Source organism: Anopheles nili, chromosome 3 (assembly GCF_943737925.1).
Source record: "Anopheles nili chromosome 3, idAnoNiliSN_F5_01, whole genome shotgun sequence".
Taxonomy (NCBI): domain Eukaryota; kingdom Metazoa; phylum Arthropoda; class Insecta; order Diptera; family Culicidae; genus Anopheles; species Anopheles nili.
In genome coordinates this window covers 39,337,382-39,349,742 of record NC_071292.1, presented here as the reverse complement: position 1 = coordinate 39,349,742, position 12,361 = coordinate 39,337,382, and the positions used below count along the sequence as shown (strand labels likewise).

General features: G+C 41.6%; 3 protein-coding genes and 15 non-coding genes across 18 annotated transcripts; 1 reads left to right on the top strand and 17 right to left on the bottom strand.

Annotated features, from left to right (window-relative positions):
* Nucleotides 1–213: 213 nt before the first annotated feature.
* Nucleotides 214–332, bottom strand: LOC128727997 (5S ribosomal RNA). Its single transcript, XR_008410954.1, has one exon. It is a non-coding gene; the product is annotated as a 5S ribosomal RNA (ribosomal RNA).
* Nucleotides 333–558: 226 nt separating this feature from the next.
* On the bottom strand, nt 559–677 carry LOC128727985 (5S ribosomal RNA). The gene has a single exon (XR_008410943.1). It is a non-coding gene; the product is annotated as a 5S ribosomal RNA (ribosomal RNA).
* A 226-nt stretch (nt 678–903) lies between these two features.
* Nucleotides 904–1,022, bottom strand: LOC128727974 (5S ribosomal RNA). The gene has a single exon (XR_008410932.1). It is a non-coding gene; the product is annotated as a 5S ribosomal RNA (ribosomal RNA).
* A 226-nt stretch (nt 1,023–1,248) lies between these two features.
* On the bottom strand, nt 1,249–1,367 carry LOC128727962 (5S ribosomal RNA). Its single transcript, XR_008410921.1, has one exon. It is a non-coding gene; the product is annotated as a 5S ribosomal RNA (ribosomal RNA).
* A 227-nt stretch (nt 1,368–1,594) lies between these two features.
* LOC128727950 (5S ribosomal RNA) lies at nt 1,595–1,713 on the bottom strand. The gene has a single exon (XR_008410910.1). It is a non-coding gene; the product is annotated as a 5S ribosomal RNA (ribosomal RNA).
* A 227-nt stretch (nt 1,714–1,940) lies between these two features.
* LOC128727938 (5S ribosomal RNA) lies at nt 1,941–2,059 on the bottom strand. Its single transcript, XR_008410899.1, has one exon. It is a non-coding gene; the product is annotated as a 5S ribosomal RNA (ribosomal RNA).
* A 226-nt stretch (nt 2,060–2,285) lies between these two features.
* Nucleotides 2,286–2,404, bottom strand: LOC128727926 (5S ribosomal RNA). Its single transcript, XR_008410888.1, has one exon. It is a non-coding gene; the product is annotated as a 5S ribosomal RNA (ribosomal RNA).
* A 226-nt stretch (nt 2,405–2,630) lies between these two features.
* LOC128727914 (5S ribosomal RNA) lies at nt 2,631–2,749 on the bottom strand. Its single transcript, XR_008410877.1, has one exon. It is a non-coding gene; the product is annotated as a 5S ribosomal RNA (ribosomal RNA).
* Nucleotides 2,750–2,976: 227 nt separating this feature from the next.
* On the bottom strand, nt 2,977–3,095 carry LOC128727902 (5S ribosomal RNA). Its single transcript, XR_008410866.1, has one exon. It is a non-coding gene; the product is annotated as a 5S ribosomal RNA (ribosomal RNA).
* A 226-nt stretch (nt 3,096–3,321) lies between these two features.
* On the bottom strand, nt 3,322–3,440 carry LOC128727890 (5S ribosomal RNA). Its single transcript, XR_008410855.1, has one exon. It is a non-coding gene; the product is annotated as a 5S ribosomal RNA (ribosomal RNA).
* Nucleotides 3,441–3,667: 227 nt separating this feature from the next.
* Nucleotides 3,668–3,786, bottom strand: LOC128728093 (5S ribosomal RNA). Its single transcript, XR_008411043.1, has one exon. It is a non-coding gene; the product is annotated as a 5S ribosomal RNA (ribosomal RNA).
* A 226-nt stretch (nt 3,787–4,012) lies between these two features.
* LOC128728081 (5S ribosomal RNA) lies at nt 4,013–4,131 on the bottom strand. Its single transcript, XR_008411032.1, has one exon. It is a non-coding gene; the product is annotated as a 5S ribosomal RNA (ribosomal RNA).
* Nucleotides 4,132–4,358: 227 nt separating this feature from the next.
* LOC128728070 (5S ribosomal RNA) lies at nt 4,359–4,477 on the bottom strand. The gene has a single exon (XR_008411021.1). It is a non-coding gene; the product is annotated as a 5S ribosomal RNA (ribosomal RNA).
* A 226-nt stretch (nt 4,478–4,703) lies between these two features.
* On the bottom strand, nt 4,704–4,822 carry LOC128728003 (5S ribosomal RNA). Its single transcript, XR_008410960.1, has one exon. It is a non-coding gene; the product is annotated as a 5S ribosomal RNA (ribosomal RNA).
* A 218-nt stretch (nt 4,823–5,040) lies between these two features.
* LOC128727884 (5S ribosomal RNA) lies at nt 5,041–5,159 on the bottom strand. The gene has a single exon (XR_008410849.1). It is a non-coding gene; the product is annotated as a 5S ribosomal RNA (ribosomal RNA).
* Nucleotides 5,160–5,885: 726 nt separating this feature from the next.
* LOC128723373 (uridine-cytidine kinase-like 1) lies at nt 5,886–8,223 on the bottom strand. Its single transcript, XM_053817107.1, has 7 exons — nt 8,174–8,223; nt 7,630–7,952; nt 7,278–7,555; nt 6,868–7,191; nt 6,393–6,788; nt 6,233–6,314; nt 5,886–6,164 (listed from the first exon to the last, which is right to left on the bottom strand). Exons 1-7 carry the CDS (start codon nt 8,221–8,223, stop codon nt 5,926–5,928), a joined length of 1,692 nt encoding a protein of 563 aa, XP_053673082.1. The 3' UTR covers nt 5,886–5,925.
* A 479-nt stretch (nt 8,224–8,702) lies between these two features.
* LOC128722898 (translation initiation factor eIF-2B subunit gamma) lies at nt 8,703–10,706 on the top strand. The gene is made up of 6 exons (XM_053816585.1): nt 8,703–8,859; nt 8,946–9,093; nt 9,160–9,658; nt 9,784–9,951; nt 10,015–10,241; nt 10,304–10,706. The coding sequence occupies exons 1-6, from the start codon at nt 8,703–8,705 to the stop codon at nt 10,461–10,463; spliced, it is 1,359 nt and encodes a 452-aa protein (XP_053672560.1). The 3' UTR covers nt 10,464–10,706.
* LOC128722897 (threonylcarbamoyladenosine tRNA methylthiotransferase) lies at nt 10,571–12,348 on the bottom strand. Its single transcript, XM_053816584.1, has 3 exons — nt 11,559–12,348; nt 10,845–11,494; nt 10,571–10,786 (listed from the first exon to the last, which is right to left on the bottom strand). The coding sequence occupies exons 1-3, from the start codon at nt 12,346–12,348 to the stop codon at nt 10,571–10,573; spliced, it is 1,656 nt and encodes a 551-aa protein (XP_053672559.1).
* Between the last annotated feature and the right edge of the window lie 13 nt (nt 12,349–12,361).

Genomic DNA, 12,361 nt, shown 5'->3' with positions numbered 1-12,361 from the left:
GTTCGTTTGCAATAAGAACCATCCCAGCAACCGCTGCGGTGTCTAAAATTAAACGACGGGGAGCAAAAAGCACAGGTTCGATTCCAGGCTAGGATAGACGGAACAAATAAAAATACAATTTTCGATTAAAAATAGTATGAAAAAGTTTGTTCCATCAACAAGCAGTACAAAATACAACCAAACACTGATGCTGGAGGTGAAAAAAAGTTGGGATGCCAACGACACATGGTTTTCCCAAGTGGTCACCCACCTAAGTACTAGCCATGCCCGATGTTGCTTAACTTCGGTGATCGGACGAGAACCGGTGTTTTCAACATGGTATGGTCGTTGCCAAGCATCGGCGACGTTCGTTTGCAATAAAAACCATCCCAGCAACCGATGGGGTGTCTAAAATTAAACGACGGGGAGCAAAAAGCACAGGTTCGATTCCAGGCTACGATAGACGGAACAAATAAAAATGCAATTTTCGATTAAAAAGAGTATGAAAAAGTTTGTTCCATCAACAAGCAGTACAAAATACAACCAAACACTGATGCTGGAGGTGAAAAAAAGTTGGGATGCCAACGACACATGGTTTTCCCAAGTGGTCACCCACCTAAGTACTAGCCATGCCCGATGTTGCTTAACTTCGGTGATCGGACGAGAACCGGTGTTTTCAACATGGTATGGTCGTTGCCAAGCATCGGCGACGTTCGTTTGCAATAAGAACCATCCCAGCAACCGATGGGGTGTCTAAAATTAAACGACGGGGAGCAAAAAGCACAGGTTCGATTCCAGGCTACGATAGACGGAACAAATAAAAATGCAATTTTCGATTAAAAAGAGTATGAAAAAGTTTGTTCCATCAACAAGCAGTACAAAATACAACCAAACACTGATGCTGGAGGTGAAAAAAAGTTGGGATGCCAACGACACATGGTTTTCCCAAGTGGTCACCCACCTAAGTACTAGCCATGCCCGATGTTGCTTAACTTCGGTGATCGGACGAGAACCGGTGTTTTCAACATGGTATGGTCGTTGCCAAGCATCGGCGACGTTCGTTTGCAATAAGAACCATCCCAGCAACCGATGGGGTGTCTAAAATTAAACGACGGGAAGCATAAAGCTAACGTTCGATTCCAGGCTAGGATAGACGGAACAAATAAAAATGCAATTTTCGATGAAAAAGAGTATGAAAAAGTTTGTTCCATCAACAAGCAGTACAAAATACAACCAAACACTGATGCTGGAGGTGAAAAAAAGTTGGGATGCCAACGACACATGGTTTTCCCAAGTGGTCACCCACCTAAGTACTAGCCATGCCCGATGTTGCTTAACTTCGGTGATCGGACGAGAACCGGTGTTTTCAACATGGTATGGTCGTTGCCAAGCATCGGCGACGTTCGTTTGCAATAAGAACCATCCCAGCAACCGCTGCGGTGTCTAAAATTAAACGACGGGGAGCAAAAAGCACGGGTTCGATTCCAGGCTACGATAGACGGAACAAATAAAAATACAATTTTCGATAAAAAAGAGTATGAAAAAAGTTTGTTCCATCAACAAGCAGTACAAAATACAACCAAACACTGATGCTGGAGGTGAAAAAAAGTTGGGATGCCAACGACACATGGTTTTCCCAAGTGGTCACCCACCTAAGTACTAGCCATGCCCGATGTTGCTTAACTTCGGTGATCGGACGAGAACCGGTGTTTTCAACATGGTATGGTCGTTGCCAAGCATCGGCGCCGTTCGTTTGCAATAAGAACCATCCCAGCAACCGATGGGGTGTCTAAAATTAAACGACGGGGAGCAAAAAGCACAAGTTCGATTCCAGGCTAGGATAGACGGAACAAATAAAAATAAAACTTTCGATGAAAAAGAGTATGAAAAAAGTTTTTTCCATCAACAAGCAGTACAAAATACAACCAAACACTGATGCTGGAGGTGAAAAAAAGTTGGGATGCCAACGACACATGGTTTTCCCAAGTGGTCACCCACCTAAGTACTAGCCATGCCCGATGTTGCTTAACTTCGGTGATCGGACGAGAACCGGTGTTTTCAACATGGTATGGTCGTTGCCAAGCATCGGCGACGTTCGTTTGCAATAAGAACCATCCCAGCAACCGATGGGGTGTCGAAAATTAAACGACGGGGAGCAAAAAGCACAAGTTCGATTCCAGGCTAGGATAGACGGAACAAATAAAAATATAACTTTCGATGAAAAAAAGTATGAAAAAGTTTTTTCCATCAACAAGCAGTACGAAATACAACCAAACACTGATGCTGGAGGTGAAAAAAAGTTGGGATGCCAACGACACATGGTTTTCCCAAGTGGTCACCCACCTAAGTACTAGCCATGCCCGATGTTGCTTAACTTCGGTGATCGGACGAGAACCGGTGTTTTCAACATGGTATGGTCGTTGCCAAGCATCGGCGACGTTCGTTTGCAATAAGAACCATCCCAGCAACCGCTGCGGTGTCTAAAATTAAACGACGGGAAGCATAAAGCTAAGGTTCGATTCCAGGCTAGGATAGACGGAACAAATAAAAATATAATTTTCGATTAAAAAGAGTATGAAAAAGTTTTTTCCCTCAACAAGCAGTACAAAATACAACCAAACACTGATGCTGGAGGTGAAAAAAAGTTGGGATGCCAACGACACATGGTTTTCCCAAGTGGTCACCCACCTAAGTACTAGCCATGCCCGATGTTGCTTAACTTCGGTGATCGGACGAGAACCGGTGTTTTCAACATGGTATGGTCGTTGCCAAGCATCGGCGACGTTCGTTTGCAATAAGAACCATCCCAGCAACCGCTGCGGTGTCTAAAATTAAACGACGGGGAGCAAAAAGCACAAGTTCGATTCCAGGCTAGGATAGACGGAACAAATAAAAATATAACTTTCGATGAAAAAAAGTATGAAAAAAGTTTTTTCCTTCAACAAGCAGTACGAAATACAACCAAACACTGATGTTGGAGGTGAAAAAAAGTTGGGATGCCAACGACACATGGTTTTCCCAAGTGGTCACCCACCTAAGTACTAGCCATGCCCGATGTTGCTTAACTTCGGTGATCGGACGAGAACCGGTGTTTTCAACATGGTATGGTCGTTGCCAAGCATCGGCGACGTTCGTTTGCAATAAGAACCATCCCAGCAACCGATGGGGTGTCTAAAATTAAACGACGGGAAGCATAAAGCTAACGTTCGATTCCAGGCTAGGATAGACGGAACAAATAAAAATGCAATTTTCGATGAAAAAGAGTATGAAAAAGTTTGTTCCATCAACAAGCAGTACAAAATACAACCAAACACTGATGCTGGAGGTGAAAAAAAGTTGGGATGCCAACGACACATGGTTTTCCCAAGTGGTCACCCACCTAAGTACTAGCCATGCCCGATGTTGCTTAACTTCGGTGATCGGACGAGAACCGGTGTTTTCAACATGGTATGGTCGTTGCCAAGCATCGGCGACGTTCGTTTGCAATAAGAACCATCCCAGCAACCGCTGCGGTGTCTAAAATTAAACGACGGGGAGCAAAAAGCACGGGTTCGATTCCAGGCTACGATAGACGGAACAAATAAAAATACAATTTTCGATAAAAAAGAGTATGAAAAAAGTTTGTTCCATCAACAAGCAGTACAAAATACAACCAAACACTGATGCTGGAGGTGAAAAAAAGTTGGGATGCCAACGACACATGGTTTTCCCAAGTGGTCACCCACCTAAGTACTAGCCATGCCCGATGTTGCTTAACTTCGGTGATCGGACGAGAACCGGTGTTTTCAACATGGTATGGTCGTTGCCAAGCATCGGCGACGTTCGTTTGCAATAAGAACCATCCCAGCAACCGATGGGGTGTCTAAAATTAAACGACGGGGAGCAAAAAGCACAGGTTCGATTCCAGGCTACGATAGACGGAACAAATAAAAATGCAATTTTCGATTAAAAAGAGTATGAAAAAGTTTGTTCCATCAACAAGCAGTACAAAATACAACCAAACACTGATGCTGGAGGTGAAAAAAAGTTGGGATGCCAACGACACATGGTTTTCCCAAGTGGTCACCCACCTAAGTACTAGCCATGCCCGATGTTGCTTAACTTCGGTGATCGGACGAGAACCGGTGTTTTCAACATGGTATGGTCGTTGCCAAGCATCGGCGACGTTCGTTTGCAATAAGAACCATCCCAGCAACCGCTGCGGTGTCTAAAATTAAACGACGGGGAGCAAAAAGCATAAGTTCGATTCCAGGCTAGGATAGACGGAACAAATAAAAATATAACTTTCGATGAAAAAAAGTATGAAAAAAGTTTTTTCCATCAACAAGCAGTACGAAATACAACCAAACACTGATGCTGGAGGTGAAAAAAAGTTGGGATGCCAACGACACATGGTTTTCCCAAGTGGTCACCCACCTAAGTACTAGCCATGCCCGATGTTGCTTAACTTCGGTGATCGGACGAGAACCGGTGTTTTCAACATGGTATGGTCGTTGCCAAGCATCGGCGACGTTCGTTTGCAATAAGAACCATCCCAGCAACCGCTGCGGTGTCTAAAATTAAACGACGGGAAGCATAAAGCTAAGGTTCGATTCCAGGCTAGGATAGACGGAACAAATAAAAATATAATTTTCGATTAAAAAGAGTATGAAAAAGTTTTTTCCCTCAACAAGCAGTACAAAATACAACCAAACACTGATGCTGGAAGTGAAAAAAAGTTGGGATGCCAACGACACATGGTTTTCCCAAGTGGTCACCCACCTAAGTACTAGCCATGCCCGATGTTGCTTAACTTCGGTGATCGGACGAGAACCGGTGTTTTCAACATGGTATGGTCGTTGCCAAGCATCGGCGACGTTCGTTTGCAATAAGAACCATCCCAGCAACCGCTGCGGTGTCTAAAATTAAACGACGGGAAGCATAAAGCTAAGGTTCGATTCCAGGCTAGGATAGACGGAACAAATAAAAATACAATTTTCGATAAAAAAGAGTATGAAAAAAGTTTTTTCCATCAACAAGCAGTACAAAATACAACCAAACATTGATGAAAAAAAGTTGGGATGCCAACGACACATGGTTTTCCCAAGTGGTCACCCACCTAAGTACTAGCCATGCCCGATGTTGCTTAACTTCGGTGATCGGACGAGAACCGGTGTTTTCAACATGGTATGGTCGTTGCCAAGCATCGGCGACGTTCGTTTGCAATAAGAACCATTACAGCAACCGCAGCGGTGTCGAAAATTAAACGACGGGGAGCACAAAGCGAGTAGTCATATATTTGAAATTATCCTAATTTTATTTATCAGTATTCTTTTTTGTCGTTTATCACCTATCTTGTAAAATGTTACAGATCGTATATTAACAACAATGTCTTTAAGACATATTTTTAAGTAATATTTTTTTTGATGCATCAATCCGAAGTAAATTAATACTTCTGCATACATGGTAGAAATTCAAAATTCGAAAGTTGAAAAAAATTCTTTACATGCACTAAAAATAGATGATATATTGAAATAGCGTTTTACAAAAAAATGCCGTTAGTAGATATTAAAAACTAATAAATTTAATTGATACTATAAACTGTCAGTTAGGCAACAGCTAATAAAAGTAGAGATTAATCTTTTTTTGTTTTATTTTTACATAAAATCAACAAATAGTTTTATGTGATTTTCATAACAGCTAACTTAGACTATACTAAGACCAGATGATTTCTATGTTTCGCTAATAAAGTTAAATTAAAAAGCGCTACCCAGACTCATCTAAAATAAAGCTACACGAAGTAAAAAATAGAATGAACTAATTGCAAAAAGAGATGCTAATCATATGAACGTTTCCATATTTTGGAACTCGTCAATTGGAGATAATTGAATAGGTTTATCAGAGGCAAGTAAACCTTTATTGCGCATTTGCTCGAGCACTAACACTGAAAATTGAGCAACGTTTGTGCTACTCGTACGTCGTATCCGTTGGTTCTGTACCAAAGTAACGGTCACCAAAATTTCCAATCCCAGGTATGACATAAAACTTTTCATTTATCTCTGGATCAAGGGCAGAGGTTACGATTTGCACTTTCGGAAAGGCGTATGCTATCGAATGAACGCCAATTTCCGCCATCAGCAACGACACAAGCAGTATATTTTCCTCAGGAACATCATGATCCAGTAGTACGCGAATCGCCATAATGGCTAGATAAGGAATTATAAACATTAAATTGTGTAAACATATGAAATTATTCTTGCAAAGTGATTCTTACCTGCTGCCCCAGTAGCAACAGTTGCATCCATTAACACCACACGATAATCTTTTATATCTTTCGGCAGTCGAAGATAATACAGCTATTCAAATGCGAAACGAGATAATCGTCAACAAATGCTAAAAATGGTCTTCACTCTAACCTGTTGCCGTACACTTACCTCAGGCTCACCAGTTAGTTGGTTAGTCTGGATTAAAATCTTTCCAATACGAATATGCTTGCAGACATCGCTAACAGCCTGCTCCATAGTTTCCCCGGCACGAAGGATCGATACACCACATATTTTTTGGCACGCCATTCGTTTGCCTTTATATGGCATACTTTGAGGTGTTTCGACTTCAACGGCCCGGAATGGAAGCAAGCTTAGCGCATATTCTAGAACTAAACGGATTAACCGTTTCGAGTAAAATATAAACTCATCACGGGCGGTATTTGCATTGCGTATGAAAGTGTGGAGGCCTTTGATCTGAGGCGTTGTTGGAAGCAGTTTTAACGAATCCGGCATCGGCTGACCGATATATGAATGTGCCAACGCCTCTCTAAGTTTGAATCCACGCTAAAGAGGAATAAAATAACATAAAAAACATGTTTCTTGATTTAAAGCACCGCACAATACCATTCGATTGTACACCTACCAACTGCAGTTGCGTATGTACATGTTGTACGATAAGCCTAATAGCAACAATGTTACTCGAACCGCGTGGCACTATGATGTCTGCATGTGCCATGGTTGGGGCGATATAACAGCTGTACGCCGGTTTTACCATGGTCGAATATTGTTTAAGTACACCGTCCAGGTCACGACCACGCTGCATGATATCCCGTTTTAGACGCCTAGCAAGCCTGATGTCTGCATCCGTATCGACAAATATTTTCATATCGAGCATCTTCAGTATTTCCTTGCTGTGAAACGTCAGAATACCCTCAAAAATGATAACATTTGCACCATACATAGTTTTCTGAAACGTTTACAAACGAGTAATTACAAAATAATTGCTATATATTCGCAAATCTACTTATTTGTACTACCTGTCGCCTTACTTACCGTGTGTTGCTCTCTTGAGTGTGTAACAAAATTATACACCGGGACCTCAACTTTTCTTCCTTCTTTCAGCCGTTGAATAACATCCTTCATCAGCTCCAGGTCGAAAGCATCGGGATGATCAAAATTATACTCGTTGCGATTCGCTTGCTCATGCTGTTTATCGTTCAATATTTTATAGAAACAATCCATGGATAATAGTGTAACCCATGGCACGTCCAAGCTTTCGATTATTTTCTGTGCAACGGTAGTCTTTCCTGATGCACTTCCACCGCAAATACCTAAAAAAATCGAAAGAAATAGGGTGAAAATTGAGAAAAATGACAGCACCGATTCTAGATGCAATGTTGACTACCTATCACGAAGGGTTCAACTTGCTGGCCAGCACAGTTGTACCATGGTGGCCGCCCGGCTGTGTAGATTGTACGATTGTTCGAGCGAATAATCGCCTCATTAGAGTTGATGGTGTTTTGGTTCACCGATGTGGTTCTCTGGCGGCGTGGTTTTGGCGAGCGAAGTTGCGATCCAAATGAATTCGAACGAGTAGTTTTACTTGGAACCGTGGCCGGCGAAGCTGGACAGCAGTCTGGTACCATTTCCGCATCATAACCACTATCGCAAGAGTGCACTCCGTTGTTGAGATCTAACGTGCCGCATTCCTTGGGTTCGCTTGCGTCACTGCAGGGATGAATCAAGAAACAAAAGAAGAGAAAATTTTGTACAGACATTTTCTCAATTAGCCACAATTATCACTTCAATAAAGAACACGCGTGCAGCGCAATACTTCGATTTCTTGATACACGGTTTTACTTTTACAGAAAATTGTTAACATTTAGAAGCAAGAGAAAACTGTATGCGTCGGATCGATAACATGAGCTCATTCGTATGCAATATCTTACCTTTCAGATGAAGCCGAACTTGGTGGAGCATTTAGCTGGTTGACCGACATACTTTTCTCTTCACAAAATAGCGTGCTGATGATTTTTTCAGTATGCGGAAGGTGTTTATAATATATCACCTTACTGCAAATATCTTGACCGCCGTGATCTGGTTCAAATTTCTTGGCAACATTACGAAGCCGCGTTTATAGTTGCAGTCCAAAAACTTTTCTCTTCGTCAGCTGTTCGACCGGCAAATGTTACGACAGAGATGCCACGCGGTTCATTAGCATTTGTTACTGTGTTATTTTATCCATTACTTTATCTTTCTTGGCTCAATGGCATTATCACACGGAATTCTCAATTTGATTATTAACGATACGAGTAAAATAAAATTCAATTCCGTAGATGAATTTGTCAATTTTTATTACTGGAATGAACATTGTTTATATATGTACCTTGACGCTGACGACACCGTCGACAGTGGTAATTGTCACATCAAAAGCAAAACAATTCCAACCATACAAGTTTTATAAATCTATAGTACATCATGGGCCAGTTAGAATTTCAAGCGATTGTGTTGGCAGCAGGAAAGGGTACTCGTCTTCTGGAAATATTAGAAGGAAAACCAAAATGCCTACTGCCCGTTGGACCATATCCGATGATATGGTATCCACTACAATTGTTGCAACGGCACGGTTTTACTGGTACGATTAGTGGCTTTCCCTACTTAGTTGATAAAACGGCTCGATTGCGAAATGTTTTTACTAATATTTTATTTTGGTTCTTTTAGACGTGCTAGTCATAGTACAGGAGTTAGAGAAACAAGAAATACAGCATCGTTTGGATAAGCTACAATTGAAGCTGAAACTGGATTATTTTTCTGTTCCTAAGGATGTGGAATGTGGCACCGCTGATTCGTTGCGACTCGTTTCGGATAAGTAAGTCTGTGGGTAAAGTAAATGTTATTGGTTGCTTAATTCTTTTACATGTATGTCTCTCCACAGAATCAAGTCCGATGTCGTGGTAGTATCATGTGACTCTTTAATGGAAATAAATTTGTACCCGTTCCTCTCGAAATTCCGCGAGCTTGACGCCTCCATCGAACTATTGTTGATGGAAAACGGCAAAGATCAAGATGTTGTTCTGCCTGGTCCTAAATTGAAGATCAAAGCGGAAAAGGATTTAATCGGTTATGACAAGACATCGGGTAGAGTGGTGTTTATGGCTTCTTCTAGCGACCTCGAGGAAACTGTTAAACTATCCAGCGAGATACTTAATGAATATCCTGACCTGACAATATCGTCCAGTCTGCTTGATGCACATATTTACATTATGAAAAAATGGGTTGTAGAATATCTGCTTACAATTGGCATGATTTCGACTGTGAAGGAAGAACTGCTACCGCATATTATTGAGAAGCAGTTGCTTCAGGCTCCGGCTCTTCCAATCAATGATGGTACTTCGAAGTATGTAAGAAAAACCAAAATGGATAGCATATTCAAGGTAATATTAGACTATTGTTATTTTTTTCTGATACTTTTAATATGTCTCGAAAAAACAAAAATTGATCAAGTTGTTCCTGTATGCTTAAGTATGCCTCATGTATATATGTATATCTGTTTCTCAAGTTTGCAACCTACACTGAAATGGATACGAAGATCAACAAAGCTTCCGTATTCAATAAAGAAGAAAATTTGACTTTGCATCCCATACGTTGTTACGCCCATTTTGTGGACCCAGCTGCATTTGGATTGAGGGTGAACAACGTTCGTTCGTTTTTGTCGTGCAACATGCAGGTAAGAAACTTTTCGAAACACATTACGGTGTATTTAATGTTGAGCAATTGTTTCTGTTTTGAGATTTTTGAGGTGTTTGCTGCACTAACTGGTTTAACTGATCGCGAGCTAGTCTCTAAAACGAGCTCGATTAAATCCACGCAGATAACAAAATGCGCAGTTGGAGACATGAGTACGATTAGTGAAAAAACTTCACTTAATCTGAACGTAATCGCAAATGGTTGCACTGTTGAACCGAAAACTCGTATCAATAATAGTGTTCTAATGGACGGCGTCAAGGTTGAAGAGAAGTAAGTAATATAAATACCACAAACTAACTAAACATTAACTTAACACTATGTTCCAATTACAGCGTTGTAATCGAAAATTGCATAGTCGGTGAAAAGGCTGTTATTAAGACCGGATCCGTTTTGAAAAATTGTCTCATTGGACCACATTTCAATGTGGCTGCAAACACACAAAAAGAAAGTGTGTACCTATCGAATGCTGATGGATTTATGACAGTCGTTTAAGAAATGATAAAACATCACATATTCATCGTTTAGGAACATCTCGTGAATTTCATAATGCAGTCAGTTTATGTACACAATCAAGAGTTTTTACAAAAACCAACGTTATTCTAGAAGCCCAATAACATGATAATGTATTTACAAACTATCGCCACACTGCACGATAGCAAGAAGTAAGCCAACACTGACCGATATTTCGATTCGTTTGTTTCGGCGGTATGCGTCATTAAAGTTGTGGACACAGGCTTACTGCAATTAACCCATTCTTGTTCACGCTGCAAAACGTTTCCGAACATACTGAACTTAGTGCATCCTGTGATTTCCACCTGTAAGAAAAACAATTTAATGAACGCCTATGTGACACTGTTTCCCTTCAACACTAACCTCTACTTGTTTTCCCAGTAAATTGTTGTGCATAGGTAGCAGAATTTGCTCATAGAATTTGTTATGACCAACGTAATGCTTACGATCGTGCGAGATTTCTGTAACAAGCACCGTTTGCCTAGACCCCACACCGTACTTTTGGTACGGCTCATAGGAATGGAACAAATCGGTTAATCGTTTGGTTCGGGTCTTCACTTCATTTGCCGGCACTCGAGACATTTTCGCCGCTGGTGTTCCGGGACGTGGAAAGAACTGGTTTATGAACAGACTGGGGAACTGATACTTTTGACACAGTGCTAACGTATCTTGAAAATCAGCTTCCGTTTCTCCAGGAAATCCACAAATGATGTCTGTTGCGATAGTGATTCCCGGCACCTGACGTCGTAAATAGTCAACCATTCGTTCGAAATCCTTTACACAGTATTCGCGCTTCATTTCACCGAGAATTGTATCCGATCCACTTTGCACGGGTATGTGTAAAAAACTGTATACACGCGGATGGGACAAAATTTTGGCCATTTCTTCCAGATGCTCCAAAATGTATGGCGGATTGGTCATCCCAAGTCTCATCATGCAACCCTCAGGAATTACCTCAACTAGTTTCCACAACAATATAGGAAGCGAAGAATCGATATCTCGGCCATAGGTTCCTGCAAGCAAATTAGAAATCAATACTAAACAATGCAATACGAATAACATTGACTTCGAACGAACCAGTGTCTTCCGATGTAAGCCAAACTTCACAGACTCCTTCCTGGAATACCTGCATCGCGCGATCAACAATTTCCTGAACAGGGTAGCTCACCAAATCGGCACGGGCGAATTTTGTTTTGCAGTAAGTGCATGCATTAAGGCACCCAGAGTTTATTGGAATAACCTCTATTAAAGGGTTTTTGCGAACTTTTGGAAGAGCGAGCTTCGGTCCTGCTACCTTGCGTCCGTCTACTTTTTTCGCTTGTAGCAAGCGCACGGAGTGTCCTTTCAGTGTTTCTTCTACAACTTCCGCAACACGGTCGATCTGTTGTACACCAACTACGCTCAATCCTTTTAAATAGTCCGATCTTGGGGCAGCCTGCGGAACACAGCCAGCCACAACCACATGCTTCCCAGCTTGATGAGCCGCTTCAATCTCATTGCGAAAGGTATCTTCGGATGGGTTTTTTACCGTACAGCTGTTAAGCACCCATAGATCGGCCGTGCCCTTATCGTTTGTTAGGTTATAGCCGTACTGTGCCAGCTGGCCAGCCATGTACTCCGTATCGGATGTGTTATGGGCGCAGCCCCACGTTTTCATGTAAATTTGCTGCGTCTCCGGAATGACACTATCCAGTACCGGTTTTTCGATACAAACCGTGGGTTCTTTTGGCCGCAAGGCGCGAATTTTAGTACGCTTAGCACGTACTGTTACATCTGTTTTATTAGCGTAGCGTTCACTGGGCGAAGGATCATCAGCCGAAATAAGATCTTCGATGTCTCCCAAAATATCTTGACAGCCAGTATCCATTTTTGATTTGTAT

Excerpts from the sequence above, each read along its gene's own strand:
- LOC128723373 (XM_053817107.1), bottom strand. The coding sequence starts at position 8,223 with ATGTCGGTCAACCAGCTAAATGCTCCACCAAGTTCGGCTTCATCTGAA. Across the intron at positions 6,315-6,392 it reads AACTAACTGGTGAGCCTGAG|CTGTATTATCTTCGACTGCC; the intron begins GTAAGTGTACGG and ends GCATTTGAATAG. Across the intron at positions 6,165-6,232 it reads TGTTGCTACTGGGGCAGCAG|CCATTATGGCGATTCGCGTA; the intron begins GTAAGAATCACT and ends TTCCTTATCTAG.
- LOC128722898 (XM_053816585.1), top strand. The coding sequence starts at position 8,703 with ATGGGCCAGTTAGAATTTCAAGCGATTGTGTTGGCAGCAGGAAAGGGT. Across the intron at positions 9,094-9,159 it reads TTGCGACTCGTTTCGGATAA|AATCAAGTCCGATGTCGTGG; the intron begins GTAAGTCTGTGG and ends GTCTCTCCACAG. Across the intron at positions 9,659-9,783 it reads AAATGGATAGCATATTCAAG|TTTGCAACCTACACTGAAAT; the intron begins GTAATATTAGAC and ends CTGTTTCTCAAG.
- LOC128722897 (XM_053816584.1), bottom strand. The coding sequence starts at position 12,348 with ATGGATACTGGCTGTCAAGATATTTTGGGAGACATCGAAGATCTTATT. Across the intron at positions 11,495-11,558 it reads GCTTACATCGGAAGACACTG|GAACCTATGGCCGAGATATC; the intron begins GTTCGTTCGAAG and ends ATTTGCTTGCAG. Across the intron at positions 10,787-10,844 it reads TACTGGGAAAACAAGTAGAG|GTGGAAATCACAGGATGCAC; the intron begins GTTAGTGTTGAA and ends TTTTTCTTACAG.